The sequence below is a fragment of the Entelurus aequoreus genome, linkage group LG09, assembly GCF_033978785.1.
Source record: "Entelurus aequoreus isolate RoL-2023_Sb linkage group LG09, RoL_Eaeq_v1.1, whole genome shotgun sequence".
NCBI lineage: Eukaryota > Metazoa > Chordata > Actinopteri > Syngnathiformes > Syngnathidae > Entelurus > Entelurus aequoreus.
The window spans coordinates 24,487,099-24,505,068 of record NC_084739.1 but is presented as its reverse complement, the minus strand read 5'-3'; the positions used below and the strand labels follow the sequence as shown (position 1 = coordinate 24,505,068).

At 38.9% G+C, this 17,970-nt stretch overlaps 1 protein-coding gene across 3 annotated transcripts in view; it reads right to left on the bottom strand.

The window, feature by feature from the left end:
* golga4 (golgin A4) overlaps nucleotides 1-13,654 on the bottom strand; it is a 44,710-nt gene extending 31,056 nt beyond the window's left edge. For 2 of the 3 annotated variants that reach the window (XM_062058390.1, XM_062058391.1), the window contains exons 1-8: nucleotides 13,427-13,654; nucleotides 6,793-6,867; nucleotides 4,996-5,097; nucleotides 2,526-2,594; nucleotides 2,111-2,437; nucleotides 1,983-2,030; nucleotides 1,809-1,865; nucleotides 1,602-1,700 (exon numbers count right to left, since the gene is read on the bottom strand). In XM_062058390.1, the coding sequence (XP_061914374.1) occupies nucleotides 1,602-1,700; nucleotides 1,809-1,865; nucleotides 1,983-2,030; nucleotides 2,111-2,437; nucleotides 2,526-2,594; nucleotides 4,996-5,097; nucleotides 6,793-6,867; nucleotides 13,427-13,504 (855 nt within the window). In that variant the 5' untranslated portion in view covers nucleotides 13,505-13,654. The remainder of the gene's footprint in view (nucleotides 1-1,601; nucleotides 1,701-1,808; nucleotides 1,866-1,982; nucleotides 2,031-2,110; nucleotides 2,438-2,525; nucleotides 2,595-4,995; nucleotides 5,098-6,792; nucleotides 6,868-13,426) is intronic. The other variant, XM_062058392.1, reaches the window with a different exon arrangement.
* Between the last annotated feature and the right edge of the window lie 4,316 nt (nucleotides 13,655-17,970).

Here is a 17,970-nt window from a genome sequence, read left to right as displayed (position 1 = left end):
CTAAAGCTTAGTGATATATCAGATATATCAGATTGTAGGTGGGTTTATTTTGTACCCTTCGCATCCATATTTCACTGTTTGTTGCATTTTTGTTGCGTTTCACTTGATTGTAAAATATGTCAATCGAAAGAGGGTGTGACATTCATATTTTGTAAATAGTCAGTGTTTTATCGTTCATAGAATTTTTTAAAAATTCTATTACGTTTTTTAAGGCGGTCTGTCATGACGTTTTTAGCATTCAATCAGACATTATTGTGAGATTTTGTATTAGTGTTCCTAAAAATAGATATACCGGCCCCCAGACACATTTTTTTCTCTAAATGTGGCCCCTGAGTCAAAATAATTGCCCAGGCCTGCTCTAAGTTAAATTTTGCAAACCAAAAAAAATAACATCATCCATCATCTTATGTTACCATTAGTAATTTAAGATGATTTTAGAGAAAAATCTAATTTAAAACACTTGTATGCACGTACAACACTTATCAGTAGGTGGAATTAAATTATAGAATGGATTAAGCAAAGAAGTAGATAACATTTTTGTCTATATTTTTTACCATTACTTATTATATTGAATGAGAATTGCTCGTTGGCCCAAAGAATTAGTCTGGCGTTCATGGCTATCACTCACCGTGATCTCGTCTACACGTACATGCCCGAAATGCGAGCATACACACAAAAGCAGTCCCAGAGAAACATCTAACAATTTGCAGTCATGTTATTGTCATACATTGCTATATGTTCATAGTCAATTTAGTAGCTAAACTCCTCCAATTAACTGACAACACATAAAGCTAATGCGTGTATGTTATTACGTGCTAAAAGTCAAAAGCAGGCAAGATACAATGCTTACAATACTTTGGAAAGTTAGCGCCAACGAGGCAACCATGTAAGGGTTAAAAACAGCCCCTTTAATGCTGCAACACATTGCACATAGTTTATCCCTACGTATGCTAAAAATATCCGTAAATTGCTAAGCGCTCTAAAAAATCTCAAAAAATTTGTAAATTGGAGACTATGAGTTTATCGTAACACATCAACATCTCTATCAATGTAAATGCTGCCTCTTTGCCAGGTCTTCATTGCAAATGAGAATATACTATTATTGCCTCACCAGAATAATTAAAGTTTAAATAAATGAAAAAATCTCGGTTAAACAACTGTACTGTGTTGCTAAATGTTTTTCTACTACTTTTTTTTTCTATACTCCCCAGAACGCTTAGCATTGTTGATGGCAAACGGAAAGGCGTTTGCCGTTTGAGAACTACGTGGTTGAGCTATTGTTACATGTTGCCGTTTCTGGCCAGTCTACACAAGAAACAAATATATGCTTTTTGATTAGATAGTTGATGTGAGCACTACTCAGGGTCATATTCGATTAGCTAAAATGTGCAGGGAAGTTGCGGGCATTGGACAAAATTGCTAAGCGTGCATAATTGGCAGGGATAGGTTGAATGTGCATGAACTGGCATGATCGGAACATTGCAAAATCATATAATTAAAAAACAAAGAAGCGTGGAACTAATGTAACATGAGTATGAGGTTAACCACAGTTAACACTGCCCCGCTGCTTTGTAATCTACATGACATGCCGAGACGGTTACCTGAGTTTGGAGGACAGTAATCATCTGATCTTTTTCTTCCAGTGCAGCATCAAACTCATCCTGAAGGTGTTTCTTTGCCTGCTGGTCCATTTGCAACTCCTAAAAAACATTTAATGGTTTGACTTCATCAAGTCAGACAGAAATCATGAAAAAATAAAAATGGACTATTGATCTTGAAATGCAATTATGTTCTCATTGTGGCCTAACCTCCCGTAGTTCTCCTATTCGGCGGAGAGCTTTGTCTTGACTTTGACTTAGGATGGCCTTGGGCAATGAAAGCAGACATGTACTCATAATAAGTTCCGGTACCTCTTCCATCATTTGAAAACATGTACAAATAAGACAACTGTGGGGTGACTAATATTTGTCGGAAGAAAATACCTGTGTTTTTTCTTTATCTCGTTGCACTGTTCGATATGCAGTTACCAGCTGCAGGGTAAAAAAGAAGTGGTTAAGTAAATGAACCAGTCAGCAGATTGACAATACAATCACTTAAAAAGGGGGCTAACCTCTGAGTACTTCCCACGGTACTTCCCCAAGCTCGCCTCCACTTTGACCAAACGGTGCAGCAGCTGCTCTTTGGAGTAAGTCGCCGTGCTTCCTGGTGCCTCCTCAGCCTCGCTCTCGATATCCGATGGTGGGTCGTATGTGGAGGCGCTGGTGGCCTCGTTTTCCCCCAGATTTGTCAAGGATTCGCGAGAAGAGCTCCGAACCAGGCTTTCTTTAGAGGAAGAGCGAAATAGATGTTCAGCCCGGCTGGCGCTACTTCGAATTAAGGACTCCATTGAGGGAACTTTCAGCTGTAGTTTTTGGGCAAAAGACTGTGGTTCTTCTCTCTGAATAAATAGCACACAAACACAGCTTGTTATTAAATGTATTTACATTAAGTATGAAGAAGATGGATCAGAGTGGGTGTTAACGCACATGAGGAGACGCATTCCCATCCCCATTGATGCTTCCTCTGGGTGACCTGTTGGGCCCTTTAGAGGCACTCTGCAGAAATACATTGTTGTTAGAGAGAGGTCGGTAATAGCAGATGAACTACTGTCCAGGGCCAATTAGTCAACCACACCCAGCATGGCACTCCCTGATTACTCTGGGAGCAATATTAGTACTGCTGGGAGCAATGCAGGGGCAGTGGGCACCCTCATGCAACTCGGGGTAGAAAAAAACTGAGGGGGTTAACGACATTAAAAGAAGGCATCTCTACAAAACAAACAAACAATAAGGGTTAAAATTTGACATTGCAGCCATGAGGTCGGAACGAACAGACAGTTTCATTCAAGTCAGAGTCAGTTTTTGAATTAGAAATGCTTGGTAGCGTTGCGTGCTGTTGTATTAAGAGAGCACAAGGGTTATAAGTGGGCTAAGGAGAACATTGTGCAGCTTAGCTGGTTTAGTCAACTGGTTAGAATCAGATTTAAGAGTTAAGCAAATAATTATCTCCTCACTCGCCCAGCTTCCTTCTCATTGGCATCCACACCATTTTACTTTCCTTCCTCACATATTTGGTGCAAAAGTTTTTTTTCATATTAGATGCTACTTAGATATTTAGACACTATGAATGATTTCTTTGGTTGAGATGTGCCAATGTTTTTTAAATAATACATAATATACCAAATTGACTTGTAAGGAGTATAGTGAACTAATTCAAAATAAAAACATAGGAACCTAATTTAGTAATGATTGTTTGGCATTTTTATTACTTAACTGCATGTGATCAAACATAAATGTGTCACATCTGGAGAGTAAAGCCCATCTCTTTGGCTCTCTCCTCTCCTGCCTGAGTCCCCACATATGATAAATGAGTTCAGGACTCACAAATGTTGTGTGCTGAATGTACTCTAATACACAATCCTAAATAGTTATCAGTTTCTTTCAAAACAAAACTTGACAAAACAAGACTGAGTGAACCGACTGACAAAATGTTGGTAAGATGGAAATGGACCATGATAGCGATATTATGAATGTGTGAAGGAGCTTATCAAAGAAAACCATTATCCTACAAGATTGTAGCCCCTTCAGAGTCTATATAAAAGGCAGCATTTTTCCACCTTTTGTTTGGGGTGTTGATTTGTGTAAACTCATCCTAATTGAAGAAAGACACTTTCTCTTTGTCTCCAGAGGTAGCATCACAGGCATAACAGATGCAGGATGCCACCTTTGTAAAACGGAATGCTGGGACAGGTGTGCTTCTCCTGCCTCTGTGTGTCCAAAGGAATTGTCACAGTCCAACAAGCATTTCATACCTCAGACTATGATCTCATTATCTGATTTTGGAATGCTGCGTTGTAGCACTATCCTACATTTCTGGATTCTGCTTGAAAGACACAAGCGGCTAAATGACAGATTTATTGTCACAGCTCCAATAAATACATGTTATGTCATCTCTGTGTGAAAGAGGTTTTTCATTAGCAACCTGCCATACACACATACACACACAAACACACATGCACACACCTGTTAGCGACAAGGCCTTTCAAGCTAAGTCTAGTTACCCACAATACAAGCATGTACATACTGCAATTATTAAGTATAATGATGGACGTACTTTTGAGAGCATCCCCCCGCACCCACCCCTCCACCCCCTACCCCACCCCACGTGTGAATATTTCTGGATTTTATCGGATTCATAAGTGTCCATGACTCAAAGAAAGCTAAGAACCAAGACTATGGTATACCAAAATAACTATTAAAAATGTTGTTTTGTATTGTTAGTAACTTAATTATATTATATAGCGGGGCTACAAGAGAGGAAGTATCTTTGTGAAGATAGAATTTATGATACGGATTAAGTATTGTATTTGACCTCCTTAGAGTTTACAAGTGTGTCTAAAGTGTTTGCTGAAAGTTTTACTAATGCAGAGAGCGCAATTACAAAGACACTTTTATCTATGTGTTTACTTAAATCAGACTGTGTAAACAAACAGCAACAAAGCCTGTGTTATACTCTGTATATACACTCTTCAGGCTAAATAAACAAACGTATGGAAAGGGGGGACAAGTGCCATAAGGCAACCAAAGAGAATGTCTTTGGGGGTCGGAAAGGCAAGCAACTAAGGGCAAAAGACAAGGGGAACATTTTGTGACAGGTCATAATAACAAAGGGCCGTAAAACATACGTCAGAAAGCAGAGCGGCTTCTATACCACAATGGAAGCCAGAACTCCCATCAGATGCAGAGTTAGCATTGACAGGAGATGCCTTCTTGTTACTACATCCAAAAGGAAACGAGCGACAGGAGAGCAGGAAACAAGCTTTCTTTCCCTATGAGGGCCAAAGCCCACTACTGGTTGTCCAAAGGAGGTGGAGTCAAAGAAGGACCAGGGCAGGAGGAGGAGAAGGAGCAGTAGAGATGCGGAGGAAGAAGAGGCAGAGCGTGAGGACAAACTCACCACACTGGCTACCTCGGCCGTTTTGTGTCGTTTTGAATGGTCCAGAGCAAAGATAGTATACTCAGAGAGAAAAGCGGGTTCTGCTATCATCCCGGCCAGCACCTGACCCCCGTCAGTGCAGTAACCGGTCGAAAGGTGGGGGGAGAGGAGAGGAACACACAGAGTAATGAGAAAAAAACAACACCATGAGAGTGGAACAGCGCTGTGGGGGAGTGTGATAGAAAGAAGAAAGTTTCAGAGGGGGAAGGGGCTACAGTGGAACCTCTAAAGTTGAGTGTACCTGAAGTCGTGTGATTTGAAAATATTATGAAAAAATATGCTTTCAAATACACTGAAAATTCAAACCACTATTACAACATGACATGTCAGCATATCTCATGTGACCTCAGCTCAGGAACCTATTAACTCTGCACGTTGGGCTTTTTCACAACACTTATTCCTAAAGAGGGGTGAGTCTCAAGCAATTTTTTTTTACCAATGTTAACTTATTTTTATTCTTGAAAAAGATACATGTATAATATGCATATGTGACAGGAATGACTGCATCAATGTTGTATTGTTGTTTTGCTTTAAAATTAAGTGTGGTTAACTTTTTTTGTACAGCTGTTAATAATTGATGTTGTATGATAAGAACTATGTGCATTATGTTCTAAAGGTAAACTTGCTTCCCAAAAAATCAGAGGTCACCCAGCACCTCGAAACATATTTTGTACAACCTTAGAGGTTCCATTGTCTGTGCTAGAATGAAAGCAAGGAAAACATGAAAAGCGTGAATGTGAATCACTCAGTAAACGTCAATGTCATGAGTAACAGTTTGACATCTCAGTGTGTGGTCTTTAAAGTTGAGCAGGTTTTGGCAGCCATTAATAATGTTGCACTTCAGGGTAGAAATAAATAAAAATACAATTTTAAAAAACCTAATTTCCTCTTCAACGATCAATATGAGAATACACTTCCAAAGATGTCAAAGTGTTAAAGATCTGTGAGGTGAAAAATGACTACAGCTATAATGAAAAACCTTGAAACCTTAAGGACCCAAATTACAAAGCCACTCTTGGCCGCTTCCCTAAGGATGCGTTTAAGTAGAGGAGGAACACAACCCTGAGGGGCACCAGCACTACTCTAGTGTTTGGTGTACTAATACACATAACACACCACACTGCTAAAACATCTCCAATCCTATGAGTAGGGTGCAGCAACATCCTTCATCCATCTACCTCAGACTTGTCCGCAAAAAGAGACTGCTTGGAAGAGAAAAAAATACAACAACTCACCATTGAAAGAAAACACTTGAGGTTGCATGAATTATTCATATACATTCAGTATACATAAAAGGTGGTCTGTTGTCAAACATTATCATGTGGGTGGGCATTATAATAGAAAAACACCTAATATTCCACGTATAATGTATTAGCAAGCTTGGTTGAATCATATTTGACAATGATCGGCCTCTTTCTTGTCAAACAAAATGGTTCATCCCTCAATTAAATGTTGGCTTTTCATTCCAATAATTCTTGCTTTGCCACAGTAGGAAATCCTTATGATGACTGTAATGAATTAAGTGCTATTATACAGAACATTTGGAACACACAATGGAGAAAGTGCACATCTAATCTGATGATTTAGGTTAAATAGTTAAAGAATGGCAACATCCTTGAATTATTTAAGGACTGCAGGGTGGATGCATTTATTAGCTGGGTGATTGTTGTTATTAAGGTAGCTCAGCACAAAACAAAACATTGTACTTTCAGGTAAAAAGAAGGTGATCAGAGTATATAAATAACTGTCACTGCTCACCTCTCTATCACTGGGAGAGGGATCACCATCAAATAATGGGGGGGTTTGGCTGCTCCGTCGATCTCCAGGACTCGCCTATGAAAAAAATGGTTTGTCTTTATTTTGACAAAATACTAAACATATTATTTAAATAAACATCAACAACTGACTAGAATAGGCTTACTAGGTGTCTGTTGATTGATACAATTGTAACGTTTGTGTTATAATGGGAATGGAATGTGTAACTGCTTCCTATTGGCAGTTTGTATTTGCACGTCATTCCATTATTCTTGGTCCCTATTAAAAATACTGTGCAGTTGGACTCCTTCTTAAACAGTGTGTGTGTGTGTGTGTGTGTGGGGGGGGGGGGGGGGGGGGGGGGGGGGGGGGCTTGCGGCTATGCAGTTGTTGTTATGCATGTTATGCAGAGGTATAGTTCTAACAATTTTATAGACAAATTATACCATTTATAGTCCCGGTGGAGAGTGTGTGGGGGGGCACAAAATGTGGGTTTTTTTTCCTAGGGGGGATGTAAAAGAAAATATTTGAGAAGAGTTGGAGGGTGAACTAATTGTTCCTGGAATGTTTCCACATAATGCATACAGTAAATGTGTAAATTACGGCCTCAATTCCCCTAAAGTCGCCAGGTGCGTGTTCTACAAAAGCAAATAACTACAGTCTTTAATTAGTACTTGGTCCAAAAACACTGGAAGCTGTGGCTGTACGAGTGTAGGCAAACTAGTGGAAGAGGCAGCAAAATGTCTCTTGATAGTAAAGGTTGCAGATCCCTGCTTAGGAATGTAACGATAAACCGCAGTAAAAATCCAGATAGCTAGTAATACCATTTAAAAATGTAGCTATTAAAAATCAGTCATTTTATAATGCATTGAAGGACATTGCTCATTCTCCTGGAAACTAGCAACAACCGCTCCTCCGAAGATGGCGCATGCGCACCAGCGGCGTTTGCAATGTTTGGCTTGACAAAACATGGCGAAAAACGATTAGACAGACCTCGCTATGCAGATTTTCCCTTCTAGTAAAAAGACCAAATCTGAAGTGTGGATATATTTTAGATTCATAAAGAATGCTGAGGGTAAAATAATTGAGGATTGTGAGCATCTGCAAAAAATGCATGAACAAAGTCCCCGCGAAGGAGGGCAACACTTCGAACATGAGCCACTACGGCAGTGGTCCCCAACCACCGGGCCACGGCCCGGTACCGGTCCGTGGATAGATTGGTTGTTTCTTTCTGTTATTAATATTTCTGGTTCCTACATTATATATCAATATAGATCAATACAGTCTGCAGGGATACAGTCCATAAGCACACATGATTGTATTTTTTTATGACAAAAAATATATATATATATATACTGTATATACCATACACCCCCCCCCCCGGTCCGCAGTTACTAAAAGGTTGGGGAGCACTGATCTACAGGACCACTATTGACAACTATACAGCGAGTGCAAGGTAAGTCAACTTGTAGCTGGATGCATGATGGAAAGTGTTGAAAAATGAATATGTCATCGTTTGTCCATCAAACGTTCTTATAGTTACTCTTAATTGTTACATTAGCTACTTGTTATTGGTCGCTATCGGTGAGAGCAAGTTATGTGTGCACACAATACATTCTGTAGCAGAGCAAAATGTACTTCTGTTTGTGTTTTGTGCTGTTTAATGACAGCTGCTACTTTACGTTACTTTTAAAACTTAGTGGTAAAAACAAATCCGAACAGAAACACTGCAACGTGTTTTGTTTTTACAAGTGTAACATTAGGGTTTGTGTGTCACAACAATTAGCATCTAATAAAAATAATAACACATTTGCTTTTCCTTTATTTACAGAGGTATTCTCTGATATGTGTAAGGCTAGATCTCTCATATATGAACACTATTGTGGTATACTAGGACAAAAAGTGCACTTACATCTTTTGGCCCTCATGTGCTATCTTGCACATTTTTTTTTACATTCATTTTTGTTTTTTAGTTTCTACCATATTACTCTGTTAAAAATGCTTATGTTGCTTTCATATGCACATTCAATTTCTACTTGAGGTACATAACAGTTACCAACAATAATGTTTCTTCTAGATAAGTATATCACTTTGAATGTGTTATTTGTTTTTTTTAAATAAAACTTAGTTAAAAGATTTCAGTATAAGTACTTTTTCAAAACATTTAAAAATACCGCAATATTATGATAACCATGATAATTTTGGTGACAATAGCCATGGCAAGACATTTTCATACCGTGACATCCCTAAACCATGACTTGATTAACATGGATCCCGACTTAAACACGTTGAAAAACTTATTCGGGTGTTACCATTTAGTGGTCAATTGTACGGAATATGTACTTGTGATAGAGTGATTGGAACACATACTTGTTGGTCACAAAAAACATTCATGAAGTTTGGTTCTTTTATGAATTTATACTACTGAAAATGTGACCAAATCTGCTGGGTCAAAAGTATACATACAGTAATGTTAATATTTGGTTACATGTCCCTTGACAAGTTTCACTGCAATAAGGTGCTTTTGGTAGCCATTAGGGCTGTGAATCTTTGGGTGTCCCACGATTCGATTCAATATCGATTCTTGGGGTCACGATTCGATTCAAAATCGATTTTTTTTTAAAAATTCAACACGAATCTCGATTCAAAAACGATTTTTCCCGATTCAAAACGATTCTCTATTCATTCAATACACAGGATTTCAGCAGGATCTACCCCAGTCTGCTGACATGCAAGCAGAGTAGTAGATTTTTGTAAAAGCTTTTATAATTGTAAAGGACAATGTTTTATCAACTGATTGCAATAATCTAAATTTGTCAGAACTTTGGGAAGGCCAATCTAAAACCTTAATTCTAGCCTGATTTCTCTTAATTCTTGCCTGATTTAGCCATTTATTTACCACTTTTGACGTGTGTTTGGCGTCATTGTCCTGTTGGAACACCCAACTGCGCCCAAAACCCAACCTCTGGGCTGATGATTTTAGGTTGTCCTGAAAAATTTGGAGGTAATCCTCCTTTTTCATTGTGCCATTTACTCTCTGTAAAGCACCAGTTCCATTGGCAGCAAAACAGGCCCATAATACTACCACCACCATGCTTGACCGTATGCATGGTGTTCCTGGGATTAAAGGCCTCACCTTTTCTCCTCTAAACATATTGCTGGGTATTTTGTCCAATCTGCTCAATTTTTGTTTCATCTGACCACAGAACTTTCCTCCAGAAGGTCTTATCATTGTCCATGTGATGTCAGATTAAACAAAAATTGTTAAATTGCGTGACTGTCATGTTCAAAGCGTGAAGATTTCAACTCTGAGCAAGTGTTCAAGTTTGTTGTTGACTTCAAAGCAGAATCACATGACCAGTGGCTGCAAGGCGCCAACTAGGGGTGAGTATAAGGAAAGGCAAGGGGAAGTTACAGACAGACAACTCTTTTTACACGTTCAATTCGCTGTACAGACAGACTGAAATAACCAATCCCAGACCAAGCCATCAATCCACTGGGCCTACATTTAACCATCACGGAAGACACTACGCAATTTAACCAATCAGAAACAACGTAAGGCGAGTCTTGGCGTCTCTCTTTTTGAAGCACCTCAGCTGTACATTGTTTCTGATTGGTGTAAATTGTGTAGTGTCTTCCGTGGTTGGTTAAATGTAGGTACACCTCAGATACGCACACGCAGATTATATTACACGCACGCACTTCTTAATGCAAAATCAGAAGTGTTGCAAAAGTCACGTGAAGGTAGACAGCCTATCGAGGGTTCTTTTTGATTAGGGACACAGACAACTTAAAACACATGTACGCGGATCTAAAACACACATACCCGGATTGATATACAGACGCACAAATTAGTACACACACATGCGAATTGGATTACACGCGCACAGATTGAGATACAAGTTTGCAAATAATTTTGCTACAATAATACTTCCATACACCTTACTCAACAGCACAAACATTGCAGGCACAAGCGCCGTGGCAAAGCTGAGCCTAAGGCTGGGCGATATATCGAGTTTGTAAGATATATCGATATATTTTTAAACAAGATATGAATTAAGAAAATATTGTAATATCGATATAATTTATTCCACGTTAAAATGACCAAACACCGCTTATTTGTTGTGTTCCATGATTCGCCCCCGCTCCTCACTCCCTCTCATGGGCTACTAAAACCCTCCCCTTCCTCCTTCCAAGACATGCTTGCACATATAAGAGCATCCATGATTGGTTGGTTGTTTACTATGATGAGTCATGATTGGTTGAGATTAAGGCAAAACATTAGGGACAGGCAAGATAGGGCGGGTCATCGAATCAGGAAGGGAATCACAATAGACATTCCAAATGACGAGAGAGTCGTAGAATAGAAGAGGAGATATTTAAGTGGGCGATTTATATATTTAAAAAACAAGTGGAAGAGGGCAGAGGGATTCTCTTCTTTAGATTTTTCTATTAGTGATGTAAACGACATCCAGGAAACCCACAATGCGTCTACTTGGCCACATTTGGACATATGTATGCATTTGGATAAAACATTCATTTGAGTTGTTTACCATTTAAGCCCAAATCAAAACTGTTCTCGAGTTGCCAAAAGGTGCGCTCTTTTTATCTCTCTGCGAGAAGCAGAGATTAAAAAGAGTGAGAAACCCCTGTAGTGTAATGCCCGCAGCTAAAAGCAACTGCGTGGGGACGTATACTCGAATATCACGATATAGTCATTTTCTATATCGCACAGAGACAAACCCGCGATATATCGAGTATATTCGATATATCGCCCAGGCCTAGGGACCCATTACCTCCCTGCTTGGCACTCAGCATCAAGGGTTGGAATTGGGGGTTAAATCACCAAAATGATTCCCGGGCGCGTTTACCGCTGCTGCTCACTGCTACCCTCACCTCCCATGGGGCGGAACAAGGGGATGGGTCAAATGCAGAGGGTAATTTCACCACACCTACTGTGCGTGTGACAATCATTGGTACTTTAACTTTAACTGACTGACAAATTTATATGCCGATTTCAAAAGGCCACGGCCCCCTGACATCCCTTCTCAACTGTCTATGCGACGTCAAGGCTTGGTTAGCCCAGAATTTTTTAATAATGAATGAGGGAAAAACTGAAATTTTAGTTTTTGGTCCGGCCCTCACTGACTTGGGACCATTGCAAAATGATGTGCGTCCCAAAGTCACCAGCCTTGGCGTCACTATAGACAGCGATTTTAAACTTGACAAACAAGTCAATGGCGTTTTAAAATCGTGTTTTTAACATCTTCGTCTTTTAGCAAAGGTAAAACCGTTTTTATCTTTTAACCTTTTTGAACAATTTGTGCATGCTTTTATTTCAAGTCGCCTGGACTACGGCAATGCACTTTATGCTGGCATTAGCCAAAAAGCTCTCTCCCGGTTGCAGTTAGTCCAGAACGCGGCAGCACGACTTTTAACAGGGGCCAGGAAACGCCAGCATATAACCCCAATTTTTGAGAGTTTGCACTGGCTCCCTGTTCATCTTAGAATTGATTTTAAAACCTTGCTGTTTGTTTTTAAAGCTTTACATGGACTGGCACCTCAGTATATCTCGGACCTCATCCAAATTTACAATCCTGCGCGCTCTGAGGTCCGAGAGCCAGCTCCAGCTCGTAGTGCCCAAGACCAGACTTAAAACCAGGGGAGATAGGGCCTTCTCTGTTTCGGCCCTAAGCTCTGGAACACTCTGCCCCTCCATGTTCGAACTGCTCCCACAGTGGAGTGATTTCAGTCTCGTCTTAAGACCCACTTTTATTCTCTGGCTTTTAACACTACGTGAGTTGTGTGGTCCTCTGTGTTTTTAAAGTTTTGATTTATATTTACTGTTTCAATTGGTTTTACCCTTTAAAATCGTTTTTAATCATATTTATTTTAAATAGTTTTTTTATATTGGTTTTATATGTATTCATTTTCCGTTTTTATTCAGTCATTGGTGGAGCTAAGGATAATATTTGAATATTGTTTTTAATATTGTTGTGCAGCACTGGAAACATTTTGTTGTTTAAATGTGCTATATAAATAAAGTGGATTGGATTGGATTAATTTTTAACTTTAAGAGCTTTGACAGGTACACTGACAAGTTTTGTAGCGGTTTGCAATAAGCTTCAGTCTGCTCCCTTTTATGTAGTGTCAATAATAGGCACTTTAAAGTCTTCGAGTATACTTATATCCTGCAGGCAGCTGTCGTGCACCGACGGGATTTCCATGTGTCAAATAAAGCTGCCAGCCCAAATCCACTTGACGTGCAGCTCGCAGACAGCAAGCAGTTGAGTCACGCACATAGAGTCAGTAACAAAAGTATTCATCCATCCCTCCTCTATTAACTGCAACTTGTTTAGGACAACAACAAGACTACGCAGTTGGTATTGTTTCTGCAAGCGTAGAGAAAACCTGCAGATCTGCTATGTCAGATCAGCTTGAGGGTTGTTAGCACGATGCTAGCGTTTGCGAATAAGCAAAAGGACAGCTAAAATTAAAAAGGGGGCAAAGATGACATCAAAGTGAGCAAGGCGATGGAGATAAATCGAAACATTAAAACAAGATTTGACTGCTAGTCCAGTCAGTAAACCGGTGTTAGCCTAGCTAGGTGTTAGCTCTGAGCTACACAACAACTAACCTGGGCCTGTGGTGGAGTCTGTGCGCTCCTCTGCGGCAACTGCTCCTCGTTTATCTTCTGCTTGAGTTTCTTGAACATCTTGTCTCGCCGACGTTGCTGAAAGTTGACGAGAAGACGACGACAGTCGGTCGGGAGAGAAGTATTTTTGTTTTCACATCGAGTGCTCTCTATTGACTTCCTTGTTCGCGCAGGTGATCGTGCCTTCTGCGCATGTGCGGCCAACGTGGAGGAAAAAGTGACATGGTGACGTCAGGGATTTAAAGGACTAGTCGACGCTGTTATGGCCGCCAGAGAAAACGCCCTGGTAGAGATTTATTTTTTTATTTGAATCATAATCGCTTTGAATTTTTTAATACGTTTGATGTAAAAGACTATTTGAGCTGTAAGAAGTGATGTTTTCCTTTATATTCTCCTACCCAATAAATAATGCATTGCTCTCCACTGTGAAAGGACAAACATTTCACCGCCTTAATGGGGAACTGCTTTTCCCCCCCTCATCATCCACAATCACTATTAAGAACACACATTTATTTGTCTTTTAATTGCATCATACAACGCTCCATTTACGTGCAGTTACCTGCATATTAACCTAGCTATAGCAACATAGTTATTGTACGAGCTAACACAGAGGAACTACTTTTCTGGCGTTGTGATACATCATTTTTGTTCGCCCTGCTACTTAGACCACTAGGGCAGTGTTAACTTTAAATATCCACACGTTATATGTACTTGAATTTGAGTTTGAGTCTGAATTTATTTCAAACATACAAGCATACAACATGATACATCACAATTTCCAGTTTCTCTTTTCAACATGTTCGAAAAGGAGTAGGAAGAAGCAGAGCTTATTTAATCCTACCCCTTTTCTTTTACATAACAGTTGCTAAAACTTTTGTTTACTTCCTGTTCTCAATTTATTCACAATATACTCCATAAGTAATCACAATAAGAATAAATAAATAATAGTCAGTGTAGTAAATTACTTTTCATATAGTGAGATGAGTAAGATTATTTTGAAAATGAATGGATGGATGAAATAAATTCAGAATGTTTATCATGGTTCTTCTTCTTTCTACTTTGTAAACACTTTAAGTTTGAAGAGTTTCTTGAAGTGGATCATGTTAGTACTTTGTTTGATTTCTTTGCTTAATCCATTCCATAATTTAATTCCACATACTGATATACTGACGGTCTTAAGTGTTGTACGTGCATACAAATGTTTTAAATTACATTTTTCTCTAAGATTATATTTCTCCTCTTTTTTTGATAAGAATTGTTGTATATTCTTGGGTAGCAGGTTATAGTTTGCTTTGTGTATAATTTTAGCTGTTTGCAAATTCACTATGTCGTGGAATTTCAGTATTTTTGATTTAATAAATAAAGGGTTTGTATGTTCTCTATATCCAACATTATGTATTATTCTAACTGATCTTTTTTGTAACACCGTTAATGAATGAAGTGTACTTTTGTAGTTATTTCCCCATATTTCTACGCAGTAACTCAGATATGGTAACACTAGCGAGCAGTAGAGAATATGAAGTGATTTTAGGTCTAGAACATACTTGATAATATATGGCTTTCAACTTGGCACTCAACAAATGGAACGTAGCATAAAACCATTGCAACATAACTAGGAAGCATTTTTTGTCTGAGGAGTGGGGATTATTCTGAATTTATGAGCTATGTGTAATCAGTGCGCCCAAAAACGAAGTACGGTAATGCCTTTAATTTAAAGTTAAAGTACCACTGATTGTCACACACACACACTAGGTGTGGTGAGATTATCCTCTGCATTTGACCCATCACCCTCACCCCCTGGGAGGTGAGGGGAGCAGTGAGCAGCAGCGGTGGCCGCGCCCGGGAATCATTTTTGGTGATTAAACCCCCAATTCCATCCCTTGATGCTGAGTGCCAAGCAAGGAGGTAATGGGTCCCATTTTTATAGTCTTTGGTATGACTAAAACATTGTAAATATTGCATGTTATCATTATGTGCCTGTTACTACATTACATTCATACTTACATCATGTATACAAAACAGTGTTGGATGTTTTTGGGTGATTTTTAGGTGTACTCTATAAGCAGAATGGATTGTAACCCCATTACCTGCGTTATTAGCCGACTCTTACAAGCATTTTTTTTTACATAAAAGATAAAAACATGTGTTCTTTTCTCAATTAGGAATTGCGGATGATGGGCAACATTTCTAAAAGAAAAAAAAAAAAGTTCCCCTTTAAGTAAAACACTCAAAAAAGCAAAACATAAATAAAACATGTTGTACTGTCAAGAGGGCTTTTCCAGTTTGGCCAATTTACAGTACTTGCTAAAATGTCCACCATGTCAACCAGCATGTATGTGCACAAAAAAGTAAGTTATTATGATGTTTTGTTTTTTTAACAAACACAAGTGTCTAATCACTAGATTGCGATGTAACATACATAATTTTAAATTACTGACAAAAATGTTTCCATTGTCCTATGTGGCGGACATGCAGGACTTACTACTTTTATAAAAGTTGAAGGTAATAGATACAAAAAATGTGTTACGAATTTACTGTGCAGAAATGAACGTGTGTAACACAAACACAAAAACAATACAAAATACCAAAACCAGGAAAAGTTCAAAGTTCAAGCATTTTCTTTCATATTCAATATTGATACAACTCTAAATATTGAACAATTTATTTAGACATGTACAGCTCTTGACTGCTTTATGTGGCATTTGTTGTTTATTTTATCTAAAGGAAAACCTTGTTATTAAAACTGTAGAGAAAGTTGTCCACAGCAAACTGTTGCAAAAAAACCACAAACACTTTTTCTTAAATAAAACTATTGTGTCAAACTTTAATTTAGTGGCTTAGTCTTACTCATGGTGAGGAAACATTACACAATAAATCATTTTTAAGCCATAAGGCATCGCATTAAGCAGATGATTTAAAAGAAAAAGCTTAATTTTTGCACCATTCTTGCATTGTTCTATTCGTAAGACATGACAGGAATTTTGATGTGGAACAGTGGGTATGAACAGTGGGTGGTTAATGGCTATCCGACAAATGCAAAAGTTAATGTGCCATGGCTGCATGTTTTCTTTGATATTTTTGTAAAAAGATACTATAAACTATGCATTTATTACAGAAAAAAACAGGACAATACACATATTTCTATTTCTAATTGTTTAACCAGAACTCAAAAGGTGTTAGATAAAATTTCCAAACACATTTTCATTGTGATTGTAGACTTTTCTTTGTGGGTGAAACATATTGCAGCAATCTGTCACTCAAGTTTACCCACCAATTGTTTTGGATATTGTTTGGTGAATACAACCGGATACACTGACCACCTCTTTAATATTTTACATGGCATCATCATCTTGTTGTCAGGTGCCAGTACCACCTGGTACTGTCGCTCATGCCAACAGTGATCACTAGTTCATTTGCCACATGTTTGTCTCCGACAACAGGATGACTTCTAATATGTATCAGTGCATAGCTTTGGGACTTTTATTTGGAAAAAAACAAAACATTAGTCATTTCATATAACTGTTTTTTTGTTTTTTTTTGCAATATACAAAAAGACATGCACTTCCTGGACCCAACATGAGTACACCTGCACATTGCAATGAAATCTAATACAAGAGTTGCATCAAAATGTCTGTTGTCTTCAAAACATAATACCCATTTGTGCTCCTCCTATGACGCATAATTAAATCAAAATATTAAAAAATAGCTCTTAATGCGGTGCATTGCAGTTCTGCACCACTACTCCCACAGTATTTAGTGAGCATCATGTGGTTCCGTTTGCACAATTTAAATACATTAAGCAGTGCTAAAATAAATCAACCAAAATAATAATAAAGATGTTTCTGAACTAAACTGTCAATACAATTTAATTACAAATGAAAATACAGTTTCACCACTTTAGTCATAATTTTTACGCTGAAGAATTTTCTCTACGACTGCAGCTCCAGACTTCTTCTGTTTGTTTATTATTGGCTTTACTGTCCCAAGTGGTGGAAAAGTGTATTACAACTGAGTATCACAGCGGCACATATGGACCACAGCGGAGGAAAAAATTTTGGCGGCCACATGGTTAAGAAACTCTGATATAGAAGATACTTTTTTTTTCCCCCCAAGATGGCGCCGCTGTAGTGGCTGCTCTGTGCTCTTGTGTCATCCTTTTATGTTCCTGATGTTTCCCTCTTGTTTTCATGTGGGTTTTTTGCCTTTTGGTTCGGGATCCTTTGGGACTGTGTGACAAGGGGTGGCACTTTCGTGACTTCTGCCGTGCTTTTTTGTGAAAATCTAGATCTGCCTCCCGGGAGCCTTTTGGCCATGTAGACCAGCTGCCGGGTCTCTGCCACACCAGAGTCCGTTTGGAGAGACTGGAGGAGATGTGGACAAAGAGACAGGGCTGCGGAGCTGGCGCTGAGCGTCGGGACGGACAAGCTTCACAGTGTCTTGGCTGAATGAACAGGTATCGTACACCTAGGTATCCTTGGACGTATCCTCGCTCATCCATGCTTGCTGGACACTGGCCGAGAGTTGGT